The sequence below is a fragment of the Narcine bancroftii genome, chromosome 5, assembly GCF_036971445.1.
Source record: "Narcine bancroftii isolate sNarBan1 chromosome 5, sNarBan1.hap1, whole genome shotgun sequence".
NCBI classification, from domain to species: Eukaryota; Metazoa; Chordata; class Chondrichthyes; order Torpediniformes; family Narcinidae; genus Narcine; species Narcine bancroftii.
In genome coordinates, this window is record NC_091473.1 from 238367466 (window position 1) to 238387711 (window position 20246).

The 20246-nt window shown below is 40.5% G+C and overlaps 1 protein-coding gene and 1 non-coding gene across 15 annotated transcripts in view; both read right to left on the reverse strand.

Moving 5' to 3' along the window:
• LOC138765077 (TBC1 domain family member 22B-like) overlaps positions 1-20246 on the reverse strand; it is a 209502-nt gene that overhangs the window by 122532 nt on the left and 66724 nt on the right. For all 14 annotated transcript variants that reach the window (XM_069941761.1, XM_069941759.1, XM_069941765.1 and 11 more), the window contains 2 exons: positions 14719-14847; positions 13067-13132 (listed from right to left, as the gene is read on the reverse strand). In XM_069941761.1, the coding sequence (XP_069797862.1) occupies positions 13067-13132; positions 14719-14847 (195 nt within the window). The remainder of the gene's footprint in view (positions 1-13066; positions 13133-14718; positions 14848-20246) is intronic.
• LOC138765573 (U4 spliceosomal RNA) lies at positions 13525-13665 on the reverse strand. The gene has a single exon (XR_011358569.1). It is a non-coding gene; the product is annotated as a U4 spliceosomal RNA (small nuclear RNA).

The following is a 20246-nucleotide window of genomic DNA, read 5'->3' on the forward strand; positions in this document are numbered from 1 at the left end:
CCGATGCTGATTCCAAACATTCCTCTAGCCTACTACCGCACACCGGTCTCCCCAGTGTGTGTGTGCATTTAGCCCAGGGGAGGATTCGGAATCGGGACTCTGACATCGGGAGCTCCGGTGACCAGGAAGCCCGCCGACTTGCCAGTGAATGTTCCACCGGCCCAGGAAACATCCCCGGAGATCAATGACAACGTTGTGGATATGTCGGTGATTGGAGGTGGTGCTGGGGGCGTGTCAGAGATCGGCTGCGGCCAGCATTTATTTGGTAAGAATTAAACATTATTTTAATGCTTAATAAGCCTTCCCTTGTTGTTTGTTGATGTTTAAACACTGATACAAATGATTTGTTGTTGCTTCTGGGATGTTTTTAAAAATGACCGGTCATCCAAAAAAAAAACCTTTATCCTGTCCCGACCATTCTGGATAATCAGAGTTGAGCTCTATTGACTAAAGTGGTATCTAGCTACATCTCTTGCCATGCCAAGACACAGTTTCCATTTGCTGTGATAGAACTGTTAAAGTTTATGGGGAAAGAACTCTGTTGCCCTGGCACAACATTAGTTATTAAAATTGAAATATTTGAAACAAACCCCCCCCCCCCCAGATGCTTCTACAATTGTGAATGCTGCTTAGGAATTACAGCCCAAAAAAATATATATACGAGTGGTGAAACGTGTCTAAAGGTCAACTGAAATAAGCTTGTGAAATAAAATGCTTGAAGCTGTTAAGTACATGGTGGAGCAAGAACAGCAGACCATGATTGAATATTCAGTTGAATGTAATTGTAACAACAATCTTGAAAGAAATATATTGAAAAATTATTTTTTTTTAATTCAGAAAGAGATGACAAGTCTGGAAAAAAAATCCCACAGGAGAGGAACAGGAAGGAAAGCAATAAAACTCAAATCGCAAGTATTTTTAACAAGTCTGCATTTTAGAGGAGTTACACAAATTACTGTTAGCATCTGAGGCCAAACTTTATCAGCTGGATTTGGAAAATAAATCAAGGTAATGGAATAAACCAAGAAGGGAAAATTAACTTTGTTACCATTTCTTTCTTTTTAAAATATTTTTATTGAGTTTAACTTACAAGCATACATTAAAAGTGACAATTACATAGTGATTCATCTGTATACAAGTAAACACACCCAACACAAAACTATGCTGACTATCTTTGAGTAGACTGTACTTCTCCAAATGCTCATAGATCATATCCTTAAGAATCTCCTCCAATAGTTTACACAGCACTGATGCAAGACTCACCAGTCTATAATTCCCAGGATTCTCCCTATTACCTTTTTTTTAAACAAAGGGACTACATTTGCTGTTCTCCAATCCTCCAGCTCTTCTTTTGTAGCCAAAGATCATAGCCACTGCCCCAGTATCTCTACCCTCGCTTCCCACAGCAACCTGGGGTATATTGCATCTGGCCCCAAGGACTGATCAATCTTAATGCTTTTAAGAATATCTAACACTTCCTCTTCTTTAATTTCTACATCATCCAGCACAAAAGTCTGTTCTATTCCAACCTCACCCTGATCAAGGTCCTTTTCTCTTTAGAGTACTGAAGCAAGCATACACTTAGGATCTCCCCAATCTCCTCTGCCTCCAGGCACACATTGCTTCACTTATCTTTTAGCAGCCCCACTTGACTCTCATCATCCTTCTGTTCTTCACATATGCACAGAACACCTTGGGGTTCTCCTTAATCCTATAGGCCTTCTCATGCACCCTTCAAGCTCTCCGGTCCTTTCTTAAGCTCCTTCCTGGCAAACGTATACTTTTCACGAGCCCTTCCAGTTTCCAGCTTTCTATATCTAATGTATGGTTCCTTCTTCCTCTTGACTAGTTACCTCATCCATTTGGTCAACCACTGATCCCTTTTCCTACCATCTTTTCCTTGTCCCAGTGGGACAAATCTATCCTGAACCTGGCACAAGTGGTCTCTAAATTTCTTCTACATCAGTTCTGTGCTTTCCCCTTGACCATCTGTTTCTGCCTCATCGCATCGTAATTATCCCTTCCTCAATGAAACATTTTCCCATTTTATCTGCTTTTATCCTGATCCATAGCTATACTAAAGCTCTGGGAGTTGTGGTCACTTTAACCATAATGCACACACCATCATGAGCTCCACCACTTGACCAGGTTCATTAGCCAGAATTAGATCCAGTATAGCCTCTCCTCTCATCAGCTAGTCCACATGGTGTCTCAGGAATCCTTGAATGAACGTTACAAATTCTGCCCCCTCTTGCAGTCAGTAGGAACCAGTCAATATTAGGGAAGTTGAAATCTCCCATAACAACAGCCCTGCATTTCCTGCACCATTCTATAATCTGCCTGCTTATCTCCTCCTTGGTGTCCAAAGGGCTATTTAGGGGCCTAAAGGCTATTCCTAGTACAGTGATTGCTCCCTTTCTATTTCTGATTTCCACCTATACCATCTTAGTGGACACTCCCTCTGTAGTGTCCTCCCTTTCTATAGCTGTGATACTATCCCTGACCGGTAATGTTACTCTCCAACCCCCACCACACACTTTTCTATCTCTCATCCTATTCCTTTAAAACACCTAAACCCAGCAGCCTATCCTGCCCTTCCTTCACCCAAGACTCTGTAACTGCCACAACATTGTAGTTCCACGTACTGATCCATGCTCTAAGTTCATCCCCTTTATTCCTAATACGTCTAGTATTGAATCAGACACATTTCAAACCTTCCAAATGACTACATTTATGTTTAGTCTCCTCCCTGTCCTTCCTCACAAACTCAGAACACATAGCATCATGCTTTTGACCTTCAGCCCTATTTGCTACACTCACATTCTGGTTCCCACCCCCTTTTCAAACTAGTTTAAACCTTCCCCAACAGCTCAAGCAAACCTGCCTGCCAGGATATTGGTTCCTTTCCAGTTCAGGCATAGCCTGTCATTTTTGTGCAGGTCAGACCTTCCCCAGCAGAGATCCCAATGATCCACAATCTGAACCCAGCCCCCTGTACCAACTTTTCAACCACGAATTCACTTGTTTCAGTTCTCCAAACTGAAACGCAATTCCCCATCCCCCAATTATCACCAAGCCAATTTTATATCAATTTGGTATCTCATTCTAAAACGTCCATATTTTAACCTTCTGAACCAGTCTCCCATGCTTGACCTTGTCAAAGTCATTGTTGAAATTCAAAGACAAAATCTACAGCCCTGCTTTTATTAATCCTCTTGATCACTTTGTCAAAAAAAAACTATCAGAAATATACACATTAGTCAGGCAACAGCAAGAGTAGTGAATATAATTCTGGTAACACTCATGAACAGAAAGATACGACCACATGAATTAGGAGCACGTCAGCAACTAGGGCACTTGGTTTCACCATTTAATATGCTCATGGCTAATCTGATTTGCAACCGAATTCCCACATTACCATCTACCTGCTGTAACCTTTCACCTCTGTTTATGCAGTACCCAGCTAACATAGCCTTAAAAACATTTCCATTCTTCTGCTCTCCCTGCTCTTCCACTAAGAGCCTCATGATTCTTGGGTCCAACAAATATGTGATCGTTTATTCTTTAGAGGGAGTAATATTATGAAGGTATTCCAGGGACATGAAAATTGTGCCCATACAAAAGATTAGATTAGTTCAGAATGTTTCCTAAGGCACTGAGAAGCCTGAGGAGAGATGTAATCAAGGTACATAAAGAATCAGAATTCACAATCAGAATTTATTGTCATGAACAAGTCACCAAATTCATTGTTTTTTAGCAGCGTCAATAATGCAAACATTTATTTAAACCAACTTACAACAATAAATTTTTTAAAAGTGCACTAAAAGTAAGGCAGTGTCTTTAGTTCATTGATAATTCAGGAATCCGATGACAACGGGGAAGAAGCCGTCCTTGTACCATTGAGTGCTTGTCTTTAGGCTCCTGTACCTTTTCCCTGGTGGTAGCAGAGTGAAGAGGGCGTGGCCTGGATGGTGGGAGTCCTTGAGGATAGAGGCTGCTTTTTTAAGACACCGCCTCTTGTCGATGTCCTCAATGGAGTGAAGTCTGGTGCTCGTGATGTTGCTGGCTGAGTTAACAACCCTCTGGAGCTTTTTCTTGTCCTGAGCATTGGCACCTTCAACCAGCCAGAATGATCTCCACAGTACACTTGTAGAAGTTTCCGAGGGTGTTCGGTGACTACCGAATCTCCTCAAACACTTGACAAAGTATAGCTGCTGGCCAAATTTAATTAAGAGTAAACGCGAGGGACTTGGACTTGCTTCCCTTCACAAGGGGAGGGGATTAAAAACCAAAAGGCATAGAATTAGAGGTATAGGTGCTCTTCTACTTACAATGGGGTTGGATTCCGATAAACCCATCGTAAGTGGAAAAGAAATGACAAGTAGAGAAAGAATAGGTACTGTACAGAACCTGGTTTTGGTGGTGCTGTTTCTTCTCACCAGAAGCAGGAGACACACATGGGCATTTAGTAGACATGATGGGATGCGAAAACACAGAATTAAAAAAATGCTTTCAACACAGTATCGGTTGAACCATTATAAGTAGAGGAGCATCTGTAATGGATAGAAAAATGGGGGAGTTGAGAACAAGTGTTTCCCGACAGAAGGTGGCAAGGGTAAGGAACACACTCCTTTAAAAGGTGATGAAGTCAGGAAAACTATTCCTAAAAAGATAACCACTAAAGTAAACCTAAGATTAGTCATTTGGTTTGTTCACTTTCTGGCAATTGTTAGCTTCAGACTAGAAGCACAAATAATAGAACAAACATAAATTAAGTTACCTCCTCATATACTGCCATGCTTACAGAATTAGCAGTACTTTATTTGAATTACCAAGTGGCTCTTGACAAGTACCTCTACAATATTGAATTAAAGCCACAAATATGCGGTGAACTTAATAGACTGTGATCAACCTAGCCCATCAGGATGGTGCCACCAAGATTTTATCTGAACAGCATTATGAGGTGTGCCATGCACTGCCACAAACTAAGTGCAGAAATGATAAAATTTACAAAGTGTTTGCGCTGCTCAGCCATTTCAGGCGCAACTCTAAATACGTAACTGTTGATCATTTAAGATTGTAACAAAAAGCAAAGTTTTACAATTTAACTGTTTTTGGCATGTAAACTATTCATCCTATACTTGGTGGAATAGAGACTACACCTATCTGATATTTATTAGTCCCAAGCAATTTAATCTTAATTACTGTAAATGAAAATTTGAAATTTGGAGCTTTATTTTAAAATTAAATTGTCAAGAACAGTTATTTCACATTAAGACTTGTATTCCACAGCCACCATGCACTCAAGTCTCCCAAATGCAGGTGCAAAGCATTGTGTCAGGATGTATTCTGCAACTCAAGTGAAAAAACTATTTCAGTCAGCTGCATGATGCATACCTCCTCCCTGAAGATCACACAGCATCACATTGCTTCCAGAGCTACACTGGTCCAAGGCCAAAAATAGGCCATTCAAGGATGACATCTAGATATGAATGGCCTATCAAAAGAGTGGGAATACAGAAAAGAAGCAAATCAAATTCAAAAGAGCTGAAATTAAACAGTATTCCCATTTCAACTGCTGAGCTTTATTCCACATACCTACACAAAAAAATGTGCTCAATATTTCAATTGAATCCTATTTCAAAATGCAAGTGTTCTATTAATTGAAATTATTTCCATTCTCTCTCTTTTAGTATATTTTGAATGTTATCGAACAGTTCAACAAACTAGCAAAATGTGAAGGAGGATCGACTTCTCAATTTTCTGTAATTTAATCAGGCTAAATCAACACCAGAGTGGAGAATTGGAAAGCTTCACAAACAAGACTATAAATTTAAGAATTTAGTCAGGCCGAAATCCTGTTTATTGGGTAAGTCACAAATTGAAATTTAATTTAACATTTGGAACTTTCCTGGAAAATTCTAAATAGGTTCATATGACTAATTTGAGAAAATATCATAATTTTCCTTCCAATCTCGGGGGGGGGGGGGGAGAGATGGGGGCAAATACTTCATGCCATGAACTGAAATACCGTACTTTTAAATGGATATCAATTATATGTCATCATTTCCTTTCCTAAATCCTTGCTGAGTACGTTCAGATAATTATTCTTCAAAACATGGCAATTATTATTTTGTATGACATTTTGACAGGTGAACAAAATTATTTAATTCTGCTTAAACAACTTTGACCATCATTAGTGTTTATTATTCAAATAAATTCTTGTCTTTTCAGCAGATCCCCTCCCACAAAAAAATCTCCCAATCTTTAAGAGCCATTACCCTCTTGACATAATTTTCTTGCTGTAAATAGGTGCATAGAACATTCCACATTACTGGCCCTTCACCCATGATATTCTGCTGACCAATAGAAACCTACTCAACAACTAAAGTTTCCCCATCTTACACTTGTAACACTCTATTCTTCTTGTTCCGACGTACCTGTCCAAGAGTCTTTTAAATGTCTCTATTGTAGCAGCTTCCACCGCCATACGGCAAGGCATTCCAAGTGCCCAATGCACTCTGTCAACTCCGAAGTCTCCCCTAAACTTTCCTCCCTTCACCTTGTACAGCTGTCCTCTGGTGTTTGCTAATCTTGCCCCGGGGAAAAAGATGCTGGCTGTCCACCCCATCCATGCCTCCATAATCTTGTAGGGCTCTATTAAGTCACCTCTCATCGCACCCAAAAAGAAAAGCCCTAGCTCTATTAATCTTGCTTCATAAAGACATATTCTCCAATTCAGGCATCATCCTAGTCAATTTCCCCTGCACCCTCTCCATGGCTTCCAGATCCTTCCTGTAATGAGGCAACCAAAACCAAAACAATCCTCCAAGTGGGATCTAGCCAGTTTTTATACAGCTGCAGCACGGGCTCGCGACTTGTGAACTCAATACCCTGATTGATTGGCCAGCAGACCATCAGCCTTCTTAACTACCCTACCAGCCCACAGAATGGAAAAGGAAGATTTCAACATTTTGCTAATTTAACTCTGAAGCAATCTGTGAAACATTGCTTTGATGAGGGCAGGACACTTTCGCATGATTTGGGGGGGGAGGGGGCGGGCGGCACAATTGTTGCAGCAGTTAGTCTTTAAAGCGCCAGCGATTGGGACCAGGGTTCAAATCCCGCACTGTCTGTAAGGAGTTTGTACATTCTCCCCGTGTCTGTGTGGGTTTTCCCCCGAGGGCTATGGTTTCCTCCCACATTTCAAAATGTACCAGGGGTGTAGGTTAATTGAAGGCAAATTGGGTGGCACAGACTTGTGAACCAAAATGGCCTGTGTTGTATGTCTAAATAACAAGATTTTTTAGTCTCCATGTAAATTCCAATTACAACACTGTTTAGTTCAAGGCAACACAGCAACTGGAGAGCAGAATGGAAGTTGGACTTCCATTTTGACACAATTTGTAAATAAGTAAAATTCAGAGGATATTCAGCTTGGAATTGTTCAGCTTAACAAGATGAAAAACTGTAGTTCACCATGCATTTTTTTTATTAACCATTTGCAGAATTCCACACAGATCATTAACCAGCTTATACTCGAACATCACCACTTTTGTTCAAATTTACAGCACAATGTCTACCTCTTAATCTCCCTTTCAGTTTCTGAAAATGAATCATTCCATCTCTACCTCAGGGAAGAGGTTAGAAACAAATGTACATTGCAAACCCAAAGACTTTCATAGCTACCTTGACTACACTTTCTCCAAGCTTGGTTCCTGTAAGTGCATTCTCACAGTTCCTCCAACTGTCATATCTGGTGCTTCAGAGATGACTTCCTTCTTCTCAAACCATTGTTCCCCATCTCCCATTAACAGAATCTTCAACGCAATTCAGAGATTTTGTGTACTTCTACTCACAATGTGAACAAACCAAGGATAAGCTTCTTCTGATTTTCAATTTCCACTACACCAGACTCTGAATTCAATGGATTATCCTGCACAATTTCCAGTCCCTTCATTGAAAATCCACCACCAGTTATTTTCCTTCCCCTTCATAGGATTGTGCCTATTCTTCCATCTCCATCAGCTACTTCCCTTATGGTAATTTACCAAGCCCCTGCAGCATATGTAACATTTGTTGTTGCACCTCTTCTTTTCCCATTATCCAGGAGCCTAAACAGGTCTTCCATGTGAAACATTATCACATCTTCCAGTCTAGGGCATTGCATTTAGTGCTCACAATTTGGTTTTCTTTACTTTGGATAAACCAAACACTGTTTGGGTGACCACTTAGCAGAGTGTGTGCACGAGTCCACAGGAGTAACTGTGAGCTTCAGGTTACTTGCAACTTTGATTCCACATCCCACATCAATTCTGAACTGAATAAAAATGATCAGTCAACATGATGCTGGCCAATCCACTGACTTATCTTTATGGACTCACAATTCAGGCATCTGCTGTTGTTGTGTTTCCCCATTCTAACTTCTCTGTCTGTGACCTGATGCATTGTTGTACAATGCTTCCCAATGTAAGCATCAAGAGAACTCATCCTCCATCTGGGCACAACACATGTCTGCAGGCACATTAATGAATTCAAGTGATTTACTTCTTCCAAGAACTGGAGAGTTCTGCTCTTGGCCATTCATCTGTAATATTTGATCTGCAGTCCCCTCCCCCCTGCATCACTGGGCACAATAAAATCACCCTCGCATTTTTTTACAATTCTTTATAATATAGCTTTATGATCCTTTGTTTTTATTTCCTCTCTCTTTAGTTAGGGTGATAGGGTTGGTATAGAGGGTGGCATGTTTAGCATAGCTGTTAGCATAACACTGAACGCAATGCTACTGCAGCACCAGCGATCCGAGTTCAAATCTGGCGTTGTCTGTAAGCACTTTATCCCTGTGTCTGCATGGATTTCCTCCTGGTGCTCCAGTTTCCTCCCACCATTTGAAATGTATCGGGAGGGGGGGAGGGATGTAGGTTAATTAGGTGTAATTGGGCGACACGGCCACATGGGTCGAAATGGCCTGTTACTGAGCTTTATGTCTACATTTAAATTTAATTTGAAATTGCTCTCATAAATCAACCAGATAACAAACATCTTATCCCCAAGGCAGGCCTGACATTGCTTTGCAAAAACACTAAAATCCTGGAGGAGCTCAGCTGGTCTTTTTAGCATCTATAGGAGATGCAGATGTTTCGGGCCCGAGCCCTTCTTCAAGGATGAACCAGAAAAGGCAGAAGCAGAATATATCAGAAAGTCTCAGAATTCAAATAATGGGGGAGGAATCCAGATCAACAAAAGGTGTCAATTAGATGTGATAAGGGACTAGGTTGAATTCATCATGTCTGCGCGAAAGGAGACAGGGAATGGAGAGATGGGGGGGGGGATTAATGAAAGCCAGAGACATCTATATTAATTCCATCCTGTTGGAGAGTGCCCACTCAAAAAGATTAGGTATTCTTCCTCCAATTTACAGGTCGAATCAGTCTGGCAGTACACGAGACATTTTTCCTAGGTCTGAAATATTGCCAATATAGCTTCGTCTCCTAAAGATGCTGAAAAGACCAGCTGAGTCCCTCCAGCATTTCATTGTGTTTACTACAATCACAGCATCTGCAACCTATCATGTTTCACTCTGACATTGCTTTGTATTCCCTTTGTCCTACCCAACCCCCCACTACGTCCTCTGCAACTTAGTTCTAACATTTATTTCCTTTCCCATTTCTAAAGGATCTATGACTGGGTGCTTCAATTCTTTCCAAGATGCACCTGATCTACTACCATTTCCATAATTTTTCATTATTTCAATTTCCCTCCATTTGCAGTTTTTAAATAAATCTGTTTACACATGATCTAATCATTATTTTAGCCATGTCTTATCTGTGTTAATGGAGATATGAGTGAACACTTCCCTATCCAGAGATTATTCTCACCCTTTCTCTTGATTATAGGAACATCCACTTCTATTGGTCCCTGATCTCAAATACTTGAACAGAAAATCCCACCCAATCACGTCATCTTTTCTCTTTCTTGGCGCATTCTTAAAACAGCATTTTGAGATGATACTCGTGACATACAACTAGTTAAATACTGAAAAATGAATCCTCACCCAAAATGGTAAAAAACAATAACTGCATGCACGGAAACCAAATCAGTAAAAATTGCAATTGTATGTTGCTGTCTAGTGGTGGCAGTTAATATAAATCCTTAGTCACAATTAAAGAAAGCCTTGCAAAGGTTTATTTAAAGAGCAATGCTACACAGCCATTCTCTGCAGAAGAGATGTTGGGTTCTGGACCAAGTCTTTCGGTAGACTGAATTTAGTAAGGTTCCAGGAGATTTGACATTGAACATGCTGTCATACTAAGAGAGTGGTACTATCTCATCACAAATGAAGCCAGTAGGTGATTTGTATTTCATGCTAAAATAAAAAAAAAAAGAATAAAATTCTAAATTGATAAGTTGTAATCAATACCAAGAAGTTACTCTATTTATATTTGCTCTTGGTCGAAGATGAATTTTGCAAGAAAATGTTGAACTGTGTGTTAACTAAACAATACAGCATGGAACATTGCTATCAGAGAATTTTGATATATTTCTAAATGCCATTTTTGATAATGTAAAAATAAGTTACAATTGTTTCATGCAAAACTCAGGATCCTTCAGTTCCTGGAACTGAAAGTGCTTTTCTTTGCTTAATTATGGCATCTTTTGCTTGTAAGAAGAATACAAGCCCACCTTTCAACCAATTTTTCAGTTGCAATGATCAGGGGGGAAATATATTGTTAAAGAGCACCAGTATTGATTATATTGCAGTGTACTTGTTCCAAAAAAAAACCCAGTAATTTCTATTCATAAATTGTAATAAGTTGTGGTGGTTAAGGAAAGGTCATGGAGAAATTAGCATCAGGGAATAAAGATGTATCTAAAGTATAGCAGCCAGGGCATGTGCCCTAGGCACCACTTGAAGGAGGTGCAACTGTCCTCACCCACCAATCAGCGGGAGTTTAAAAATGAGCTAATATGGGCTATTTAGGAGCAGGAGTGTGTGTGGAGTCAGTTTAGGCATTGCTGACACTCTCTGCTGCTCAATGTCAGTTCCTTTGAGCCATCAGTGTTTTGGAGGCATCAGTTTAGCATTCTCTTCGCTGTCTTCACTCACCCACCAAAACCAGCTCATTCTGCTGTGGGCATCCTATTAAACCCAGCACTGAGCATTCTCCGAGGACGAGGGCTCCAGCCCCAATCCTCCTTTAGTGATGATGTTAAAAAAAAAGTTCTAAGAACTGTGCGCGGTAAACACGGCAAGCAAGCGGCTGAAAGTTAGCAATTTGTGCCGTGCATGCACCGGCAGTGCCTGGAAATTATTCACCACCTACCCTGCCCCAAGCCTTACTCCCACAACACCCTTTGTCTGATTTATTTCAAATAGAATATTTTTCAGACCAGTGAAAGAATAATTGGCATTTGTACTTTTACTAAAACTGCTGAGGGGACGGTTCAGAGTCGGGCATCAGCTCCAGTGTAGACTGAGGGGAGGGTTTGCAATTGAGTGTCAGGAGCTCCGGAACCCTCCCCTTGGCCTACACCAGAGCTCCTGAGACCCAACTCCAAACCCTCCTGTCCCCTGTAGAAGCCAGGGCGGAGGAGGGTGTGCAGTGAGCATGGGCTTCAGCCTCTTTCTGCTTCTCTCCCACCAGGTGCTTGGTGCCGAGAGTCATCTTTCCACCATAAGTAAGAGAGGATGCCTGCAGTGACAGTTACAGCCAAGCAACACATTTAACTTTGGCCGCTCCGGTCTGGGGAACAACACTCGCTGCTTTCATTCAGCGAATGTTGACACTTGAAGTAGGTAGAGGGTTTTATTTGTTTACACACATAATTTTTTTATATATATATATATATATATTTATAACATAACAATGTTATATATGTAACATTGTTATGTTATGTTATATATATTATATATATGTGTGTGTGTGTATATATATATTATATATATGTATATATATGTGTGTGTGTGTGTGTGTGTATATATATATTATATATATGTATATATGTGTGTGTGTGTGTGTGTGTGTGTGTATATATATATTATATATATGTATATATGTGTGTGTGTGTGTGTGTGTGTGTGTGTGTGTGTGTGTGTGTATATATATATATATATATATCTTTGGCAAGGAAGGCAAAGTGGATGTGGCGGCAGCGAGGGATGCTTGCTGGTGAAAGGTGGAAGAAAGTTAGTTTTAATGGGGGGAGGGGGATTTCAGTGCTTGCCATAGCTGCTATTTTCCCTTGATATGCCACTGTCAGAAAAGCATCTTCAGAAATTAGTGTGATGAAGACTGCCTTGCAAGGTAAACAGTCTCCTGCCTGAGGAAGCAATAGACTCAGGAAAGCAGCAACATAGAAACGAGAAGTGATATTTTAGAAGATGATTCTGCTTTTGCAAACTAGAAGATTATTTTTTTATAGATTAAGGTGGGAAGCAATAGTTTCAATGCATTAACAAATAACAAAAGTGCACACATCTTTGCTAACAGATCTATAAATGAACGAAATGATTTATGTGCTGACAAATGAGAACAGTTGTGAGGAACTCTGACCTCACTATCCAACCTTGGGACCTCTTCCAGCTTTAAGTTTAGGTTTCAGTTTAATAACCTTTCATCACAAACCTTATGAAAAGTCACCAACCGGTAAAACTAACTCAATTTCTATCCCACAGATGATTTCTGATCTGATGAAATATTCCATCATTTTATTTTAATTGAACTTTTTTGTTCAATCTCAAAGGAGATGAGCAGCTAAAATGCACTATATCTGTGTTTTGCCATGCTATATTTAAGTGAAAAGCAGGAACTTTATATCACAGACACACTCATCTCTTTTTCCTGACACACAAGCAGGAATTAACAACATGATCCCAACATATAACACACTCTTCCTCAACATTATTTTTAAATATTATACACTTTAAATATGGTGCACAAAAAAATATACTGGAATCACAGTTTTAAAAAGATATTTGCCATCGACTTCTATTACATCTGGGGCATAGTTTTATCTTGTACCAAGAAATATTAATTGTAAAGTGGGTATCTGGAATGCTCACCTCTTGAACTGATGGTTGTTGAAAGAGAGGAATGAGAGGATTAGTTCTAGGAATGTCAATATGAATCTGTGAATAGAAAGGTACAAGTTTATTATATTAAAGTAGTTTAGCAAAAAGATTTATATTTGTTGCATTTTATTTTGGAGGAATATCCCTGGACTTGAAGTTTCAAGGCATCAAGAGTTCCAGTTTTGTGGAATCACTGAATTGCTGTGGTAACCTGATACCAAAGGACCAAAGTTAGCACAGTTCCAATCATTGAAAGATTAAATTAATGGGGCATTTCATCAGCTGACAGATTCTGTCTCTTTTGATCTCCCATTCGATAATCAGAATTTATTTCTTAAGATGAAAATTGTAGAAAATAATTAAGATACAAAAATGGCAAAGTCACTCCACATGGTGTATTTGTGCAATGGGTCACACTTTAAAAATGTTTTATTTCTTTTTTTTTTAAGTCTCCGCAGAGACTGTCAAAAATTGCCAATGCCGACTATATTTCAAGTCGTCATAGTGGGGTATTGGGAAAAGTTTTCAATAAGCAATAATCGCGCCTCGGGTAAACCTCATCGGCTACGATGCTGCCACTGTGCAAAGCTAAAATGTTTTATTTCTTATCTTTGGCTTGGCTTCGCGGACGAAGATTTATGGAGGGGGTAAAAAGTCCACGTCAGCTGCAGGCTCGTTTGTGGCTGACAAGTCCGATGCGGGACAGGCAGACACGGTTGCAGCGGTTGCAGGGGAAAATTGGTGGGTTGGGGTTGGGTGTTGGGTTTTTCCTCCTTTGCCTTTTGTCAGTGAGGTGGGCTCTGCGGTCTTCTTCAAAGGAGGTTGCTGCCCGCCAAACTGTGAGGCGCCAAGATGCACGGTTTGAGGCGATATCAGCCCACTGGCTGTGGTCAATGTGGCAGGCACCAAGAGATTTCTTTAGGCAGTCCTTGTACCTTTTCTTTGGATAACAAAGATCAAAATAGGATGGTTCATAATTCTCAAAATAGAACCACTTTTCAAATATGATGTTTTTACATAAAGTATACTTTCATTAAATTATAAACATGTTGAAGCGTGTTACCTGAAGAGAAATTAAAAGAACATACATTTCTTTATTACATTTTCTTTAAAAGCTTCCTTCAAAGTTAGAATTCTCACATCCAAATCCGAGCTCCAGGTTTAATTCCCTCTCTCACATTTCAGCCTAATAATCAAATCTACACCATGAAGCAGTCGTAAGCGCTGAGAGACGGAAATCCATCTTTCAGAAGAAATGTTAAAAACCAATAACCTTACCTGCTTTTACAGGTGGAAGACACAACTGTACTGGAATAAGAGAATGTTAGTCCTTCTGTTAACCCATTCATATCTGCCCGTGAACAAATGCTATTAAAATATGTCATCTGATCACTTATTTCAAAGCCGATTGGGACCTCAAAAATTACAGCTCCACCTATCCAACAGCAGTGAGATCTTTCCAAATTTGCTTTAGATTGGTGAAAAGCATTGCTTCAGTACAGACTCTATGTAAGGTGATAGTTCAATTACCATTCTTAATCTTTATTAAACATATATTTTACATAAATATGCTAAAATCTTTATAAACAACAGAAACTAACATACGAGCAGTTGGAAGAAACTACTTAAATTTCATTCAGTACCTGTCGATAGGTATCTTGGTGATGTTCTTCATTTCTAGAATCATAATATTGTTCAATAAACCCAAAATACTCTTCTCTCTTTCGTTGTAGAGTGATTTCCCTTCTTTCCATATTTGCAGGTAGATATCCCTATATTAAAAAAAAGAAATGACATTAAAAACCAGCAATGCAATGGTTGAAAGTGAAAGGATAAATGGAATCTCCAACCTTTCATTTCAATTGAGCCAGGGTTTCCTCCAATTAAATACTGTGCCTTCACCACGAATTCTGTAATCTTGTCACCAATCTTACCTACCAAGTTTCAATTGACACAGACCTCATACAACCACAATAAGCTGTAAAACCCAAAATCTATTTATGAATCCTAATCCTTTCTATCCCAAAGACTATCTCATCTAAATAGAATCATGGCTGAATAACTCAATGATTCATATTGAAAATATATATAAATAAAGAAAAATAAAGGTCATTTATCTCTGTAAATAAAGATTAGGTGGGATAGTCAGCCTGTCAAGGGTTTAATTTAGGAAACCACGATCAGTCCATGGTATTTAAGCACATTCACATTCCCAACCATGTTGCTGAATCTCTCATTTTTGTCAATCTACAGTGCCTTCCATAATGTATGGGACAAAGTCACATTTCTCCTTTATTTTCACCTGTGCTCATACTTTTAAATGTGTAATCAAACGATTCACATGTGATTAAAATGCACCTTCCATTTTATTTAAGGTTATTTGTATAAATCTTGGATTGACCATGTAGGAATTACAGCACTTTTTAATATATAGTTCCCCCATTTCAGGACACCACACTGTTTGGGACATTTGACTTCACAGGTGTTTGTGATTACTCAGGCAAGTTTAATTCTTTCATTGGAGCAGATGTAAGAGAGCTAGGCTTGCTTCTAAATCTGTAGTTGCCATTTTTCAACATGAAGACTAGAGTTGTGCCCAATGAAAGTCAAAGAAGCCACTATGAGGCTGACAAAATAAGAATGAAACAGTAAGAGACAGTGCCCAAACCTTAGGTTTACCAAAATCAACTGTTTGGAATATCATTAAGAAGAAAGAACATACTGCAGAACTCAGTAATCACAAAGGGACTGGTAGGCCGAGGAGATCTCCACTGCTGATGACGAGAATTCTCATCCTAATGAAGAATTCTGAGATGTACAGAAACAGGTTATCTGCTCAAGTTCCTCCAAACTCACTGGACAGTGCTTCATCCAACACCAAGACAAACATACTGCTAAAGGAACAAAGGAGTTTTTCCAAAGCTAAAAACTGGAAAATTCTTGAATGGCCAAGTCAGTCACCCGAGCCAAATCCAGTTGAGTGCGCCCTACGTTTGCTGAAGAGAAAATTTAAAGGGGGAAAAGCCCCTGAAACAAGCTGAAAATGTATGCAGTAGAGGCCTGGCAGAGCATCATCAGAGAAGATAATGTCTACAAATCACAGACTTCAAACAGTAATTGCAAGCAAGGGAAATGCAAACAAGTACTAAACATGACTAATAACAATGCTCGGTCCCAAACACTATGTGCTCTGAAATGTGGGGACATGTATAAAAAGTACTGTAATATCTACAACACCCAACCCCAACCAACCAATTTTCCCCTGCAACCGTGTCTGCCTGTCCCGCATCGGACTTATCAGCCACAATCGAGCCTGCAGCTGACATGGACTTTTACCCCCTCCATAAATCTTCGTCCGCGAAGCCAAGCCAAAGAAGAAAGAAAGCAAAATATACAAAAAATACCTTCCAATAAAATCTGAAATGTGCATTTAATCACATGAAATGTTTGATGATGAATTTAAAACTGTGAAGCACAGGGGAAAATAAAAGAAAGAGTGTTTTTTTCTTAACATTATGGAGGGCACTGTAATAGACGGGTTCACAGGTGGAACACTGAAATTTTACAGACTGTGCCACTTCAACAAAGTTTAATGCTGAAAGCCTAGATTTTGGCTAAAGCTCATTTTAAATAGATAGTGAGCAGGGAGCATAGACTTGTTGTTACCCAAATTATGGTACAATAACTGAATCATTCAAGGAATGGTTGTTTTAACTAAATATGAACCGACTGATATGATATGGTCCTCGTCATTGAACTGAATGTTAAAACGCCACCACAATTCAAAAAAGGGAATTTTATCTGCAAAATACACAATCTATCTTGTTCATTTAACAAGCCCATTCAGAATCAGGATTTATTGTCGTGAACAAGTCATAAAATTCAGTGTTTTGTGACAGCATCATAGAGTAAATGGTTTTCGTGCAATTGGATAACCATGTTGAGGAACTTTGGGGGGCATCCGATGCGCTCTAGTATTTGCCAAAGCCCTTTCCTGCTCACGGTGTCGAAGGCTTTGGTGAGGTCAACAAAGGTGATGTAGAGTCCTTTGTTTTGTTCTCTGCACTTTTCTTGGAGCTGTCTGAGGGCAAAGACCATGTCAGTAGTTCCTCTGTTTGCGCGAAAGCCGCACTGTGATTCTGGGAGAACATTCTCGGCGACACTAGGTATTATTCTATTTAGGAGAATCCTAGCGAATATTTTGCCTGCAATGGAGAGCAGCGTGATTCCCCTGTAGTTTGAGCAGTCTGATTTCTCGCCTTTGTTTTTGTACAGGGTGATGATGATGGCATCACGAAGGTCCTGAGGCAGTTTTCCTTGGTCCCAACAAAGCTTGAAAAACTCATGCAGTTTGACATGCAGAGTTTTGCCCCACCATGACTACCAGCCCCCCCACATCTCCATCGGGCACACAAAACTCAAAACAGTCAACCAGTTTACCTATCTCGGCTGCACCATTTCATCAGATGCAAGGATCGACAACGAGATAGACAACAGACTCGCCAAGGCAAATAGCGCCTTTGGAAGACTACACAAAAGAGTCTGGAAAAACAACCAACTGAAAAATCTCACAAAGATAAGCGCATACAGAGCCGTTGTCATACCCACACTCCTGTTCGGCTCCGAATCATGGGTCCTCTACCGGCATCACCTACGGCTCCTAGAACGCTTCCACCAGCGTTGTCTCCGCTCCATCCTCAACATTCATTGGAGCGACTTCATCCCTAACATCGAAGTACTCGAGATGGCAGAGGCCGACAGCATCGAATCCACGCTGCTGAAGATCCAACTGCGCTGGGTGGGTCACGTCTCCAGAATGGAGGACTATCGCCTTCCCATGATCGTGTTATATGGCGAGCTCTCCACTGGCCACCGTGACAGAGGTGCACCAAAGAAGAGGTACAAGGACTGCCTAAAGAAATCTCTTGGTGCCTGCCACATTGACCACCGCCAGTGGGCTGATATCGCCTCAAACCGTGCATCTTGGCGCCTCACAGTTCGGCGGGCAGCAACCTCCTTTGAAGAAGACCGCAGAGCCCACCTCACTGACAAAAGACAAAGGAGGAAAAACCCAACACCCAACCCCAACCAACCAATTTTCCCCTGCAACCGTGTCTGCCTGTCCCGCATCGGACTTGTCAGCCACAAACGAGCCTGCAGCTGACGTGGACATTTACCCACTCCATAAATCTTCGTCCGCGAAGCCAAGCCAAAGTATAGAGCAAATATACATATTATAACCATCTTACAACATGACTATTAAAAAAATAAAATAATAATAACATTAAGAGTGGACAAAAAATAAAGCCATGTCTTGGGTTCATTGATTATTCAGGAATCTGATGGCAGCGGGAAAGAAGCTGTCCTTGTGCCGCTGAGAGCTAGTCTTTAGGCTCCTGTACCTTTTCCCCCCATAGGCAGCAGAGTGATGAGAGCATGGCCTGGGTGGTTGGGGTCTTTGAGGATAGAGGCTGCTTTTTTCCCCCTCTACCCCCCCCCACCCCCTGCAATTCCTTTCAATGGTGGTTTAAGGAAAAGGAATATCCAGATTTCTTCCTGGTTCAGAGCTGCAGCTGAGATCACATTCCAGCTGTTCTAAACTTGGTCCTGTGATGCAACCTTTACTAAATGATTCCTGCTCGTGCTGACAGAACATGATACCTCAAGATGTTGTGTTGTGAATCCCTTTTTCTATTATTTGCTATATTTTTTGGTTTAATGACATTGTTCCCATGGCCAAGGTATCATCCTAATTGCCTTTAGGATAGAGTGAACATTACCATCCTAATTGTCAGGTTCCGTGCCTGCTTGAACTGTTGTGGTCCTTTAGATAATGGTCTTAGCATTTTCCTCGGAGGGACAGCAGTATATTTGGACTAGATTACCACAGGGTTTTGTGCACTCGCCTACCTTATTTTCCCAGACATTACAATGACAGCTGGGTGAATGATCTTTCCCCAGGGTATCCACCATGATACAATACATTGACAACTACTGGTGGCCAGCCCTGGAGAAGAGGAGAACCGAGAGGACACAGTAACCCTGCTGAATGCACTGCACAACTGGGAATAAGTGATTCCCCCAAGAAAAGGTAGCCAGAGGACAGCAGGAGTTCCTGGGCATTACTCTGACCACAACAGAGAAATGTCTGATACCTACCTGCCTGGAACCAATTGCAAGGTTCGAGCACCCAAAGCAAATACGTGCCTTTTTGAGGTTGGTAAACTTCTGCAGGCAGTGGATACCTGACATTGTGCGCCATACCAAACAGCTATCTCCCCTAGCCTCAGCCACAGGAATAAACTTATTTTTTTAAAATATGTTTATTGAGTTTAAACAAATAAACTTACATACAAATTTTTAAGAAAATACATAGCCAGTCATCTCATATAGATACAAATACACAAAAAAAGATGGAACGATGTTCAACAGTTCCTTAATCCACATGTGAAACAAGTTATGAATTAATCTATGATAACCAGTTTAAACACATATTTAGCAACAAATTTCTTACAGGAGCAAGGATGGATTAAAAGGTAGTCCTCTACCAGGAGCCTTAACTTGGCTTGTTGATGGATCAGTTTCTGTAAATGAACTTGGCCGAAGAAAGAGTCAGGGTATGCCATCACTAAAGGAAACTCCAAGGTCATGGAAGCAGCAGCTTTCCAAGCACCTACTTCTGCCCAACGAGAAGAGTTATTTGCCTTAACCCTTGCCTGCATTCTCAGACAGGGACAATCTCTGAATATTTGCACTGATTCCTGATATGTTTTAAGGGTGGCACAAGACTTTGGGGCTTTATGGTAGCATAAGGGGTACCTGATATCCTCAGGGACCCCGATTAAGAATTCTCTTTTCATTCAAAATCTCATACTTCCCACTTCTCTGGCTGTCATTAAATGTGACACTCACACTAACGGTAGCAATCCTGTCACCCTGGGTAATGCCTTTGCAGATAAGGTAGCAAAGGATGCCACAAGAGGACAGCACCTCATCGTTTTCCTGGGGGATACAAAACAAATGATAAATAGACCGGCAATGCCTGACATAGGGGAGATCATTCAAAAGCCTCTACCGTGCAACTTACTGACAGGAGTGTGCTATCAATCGTGCCATGGGTCCTTGCCTCACCCCTCTCGGACAAGTTTGTGTACCAGATACCTTTTTACTA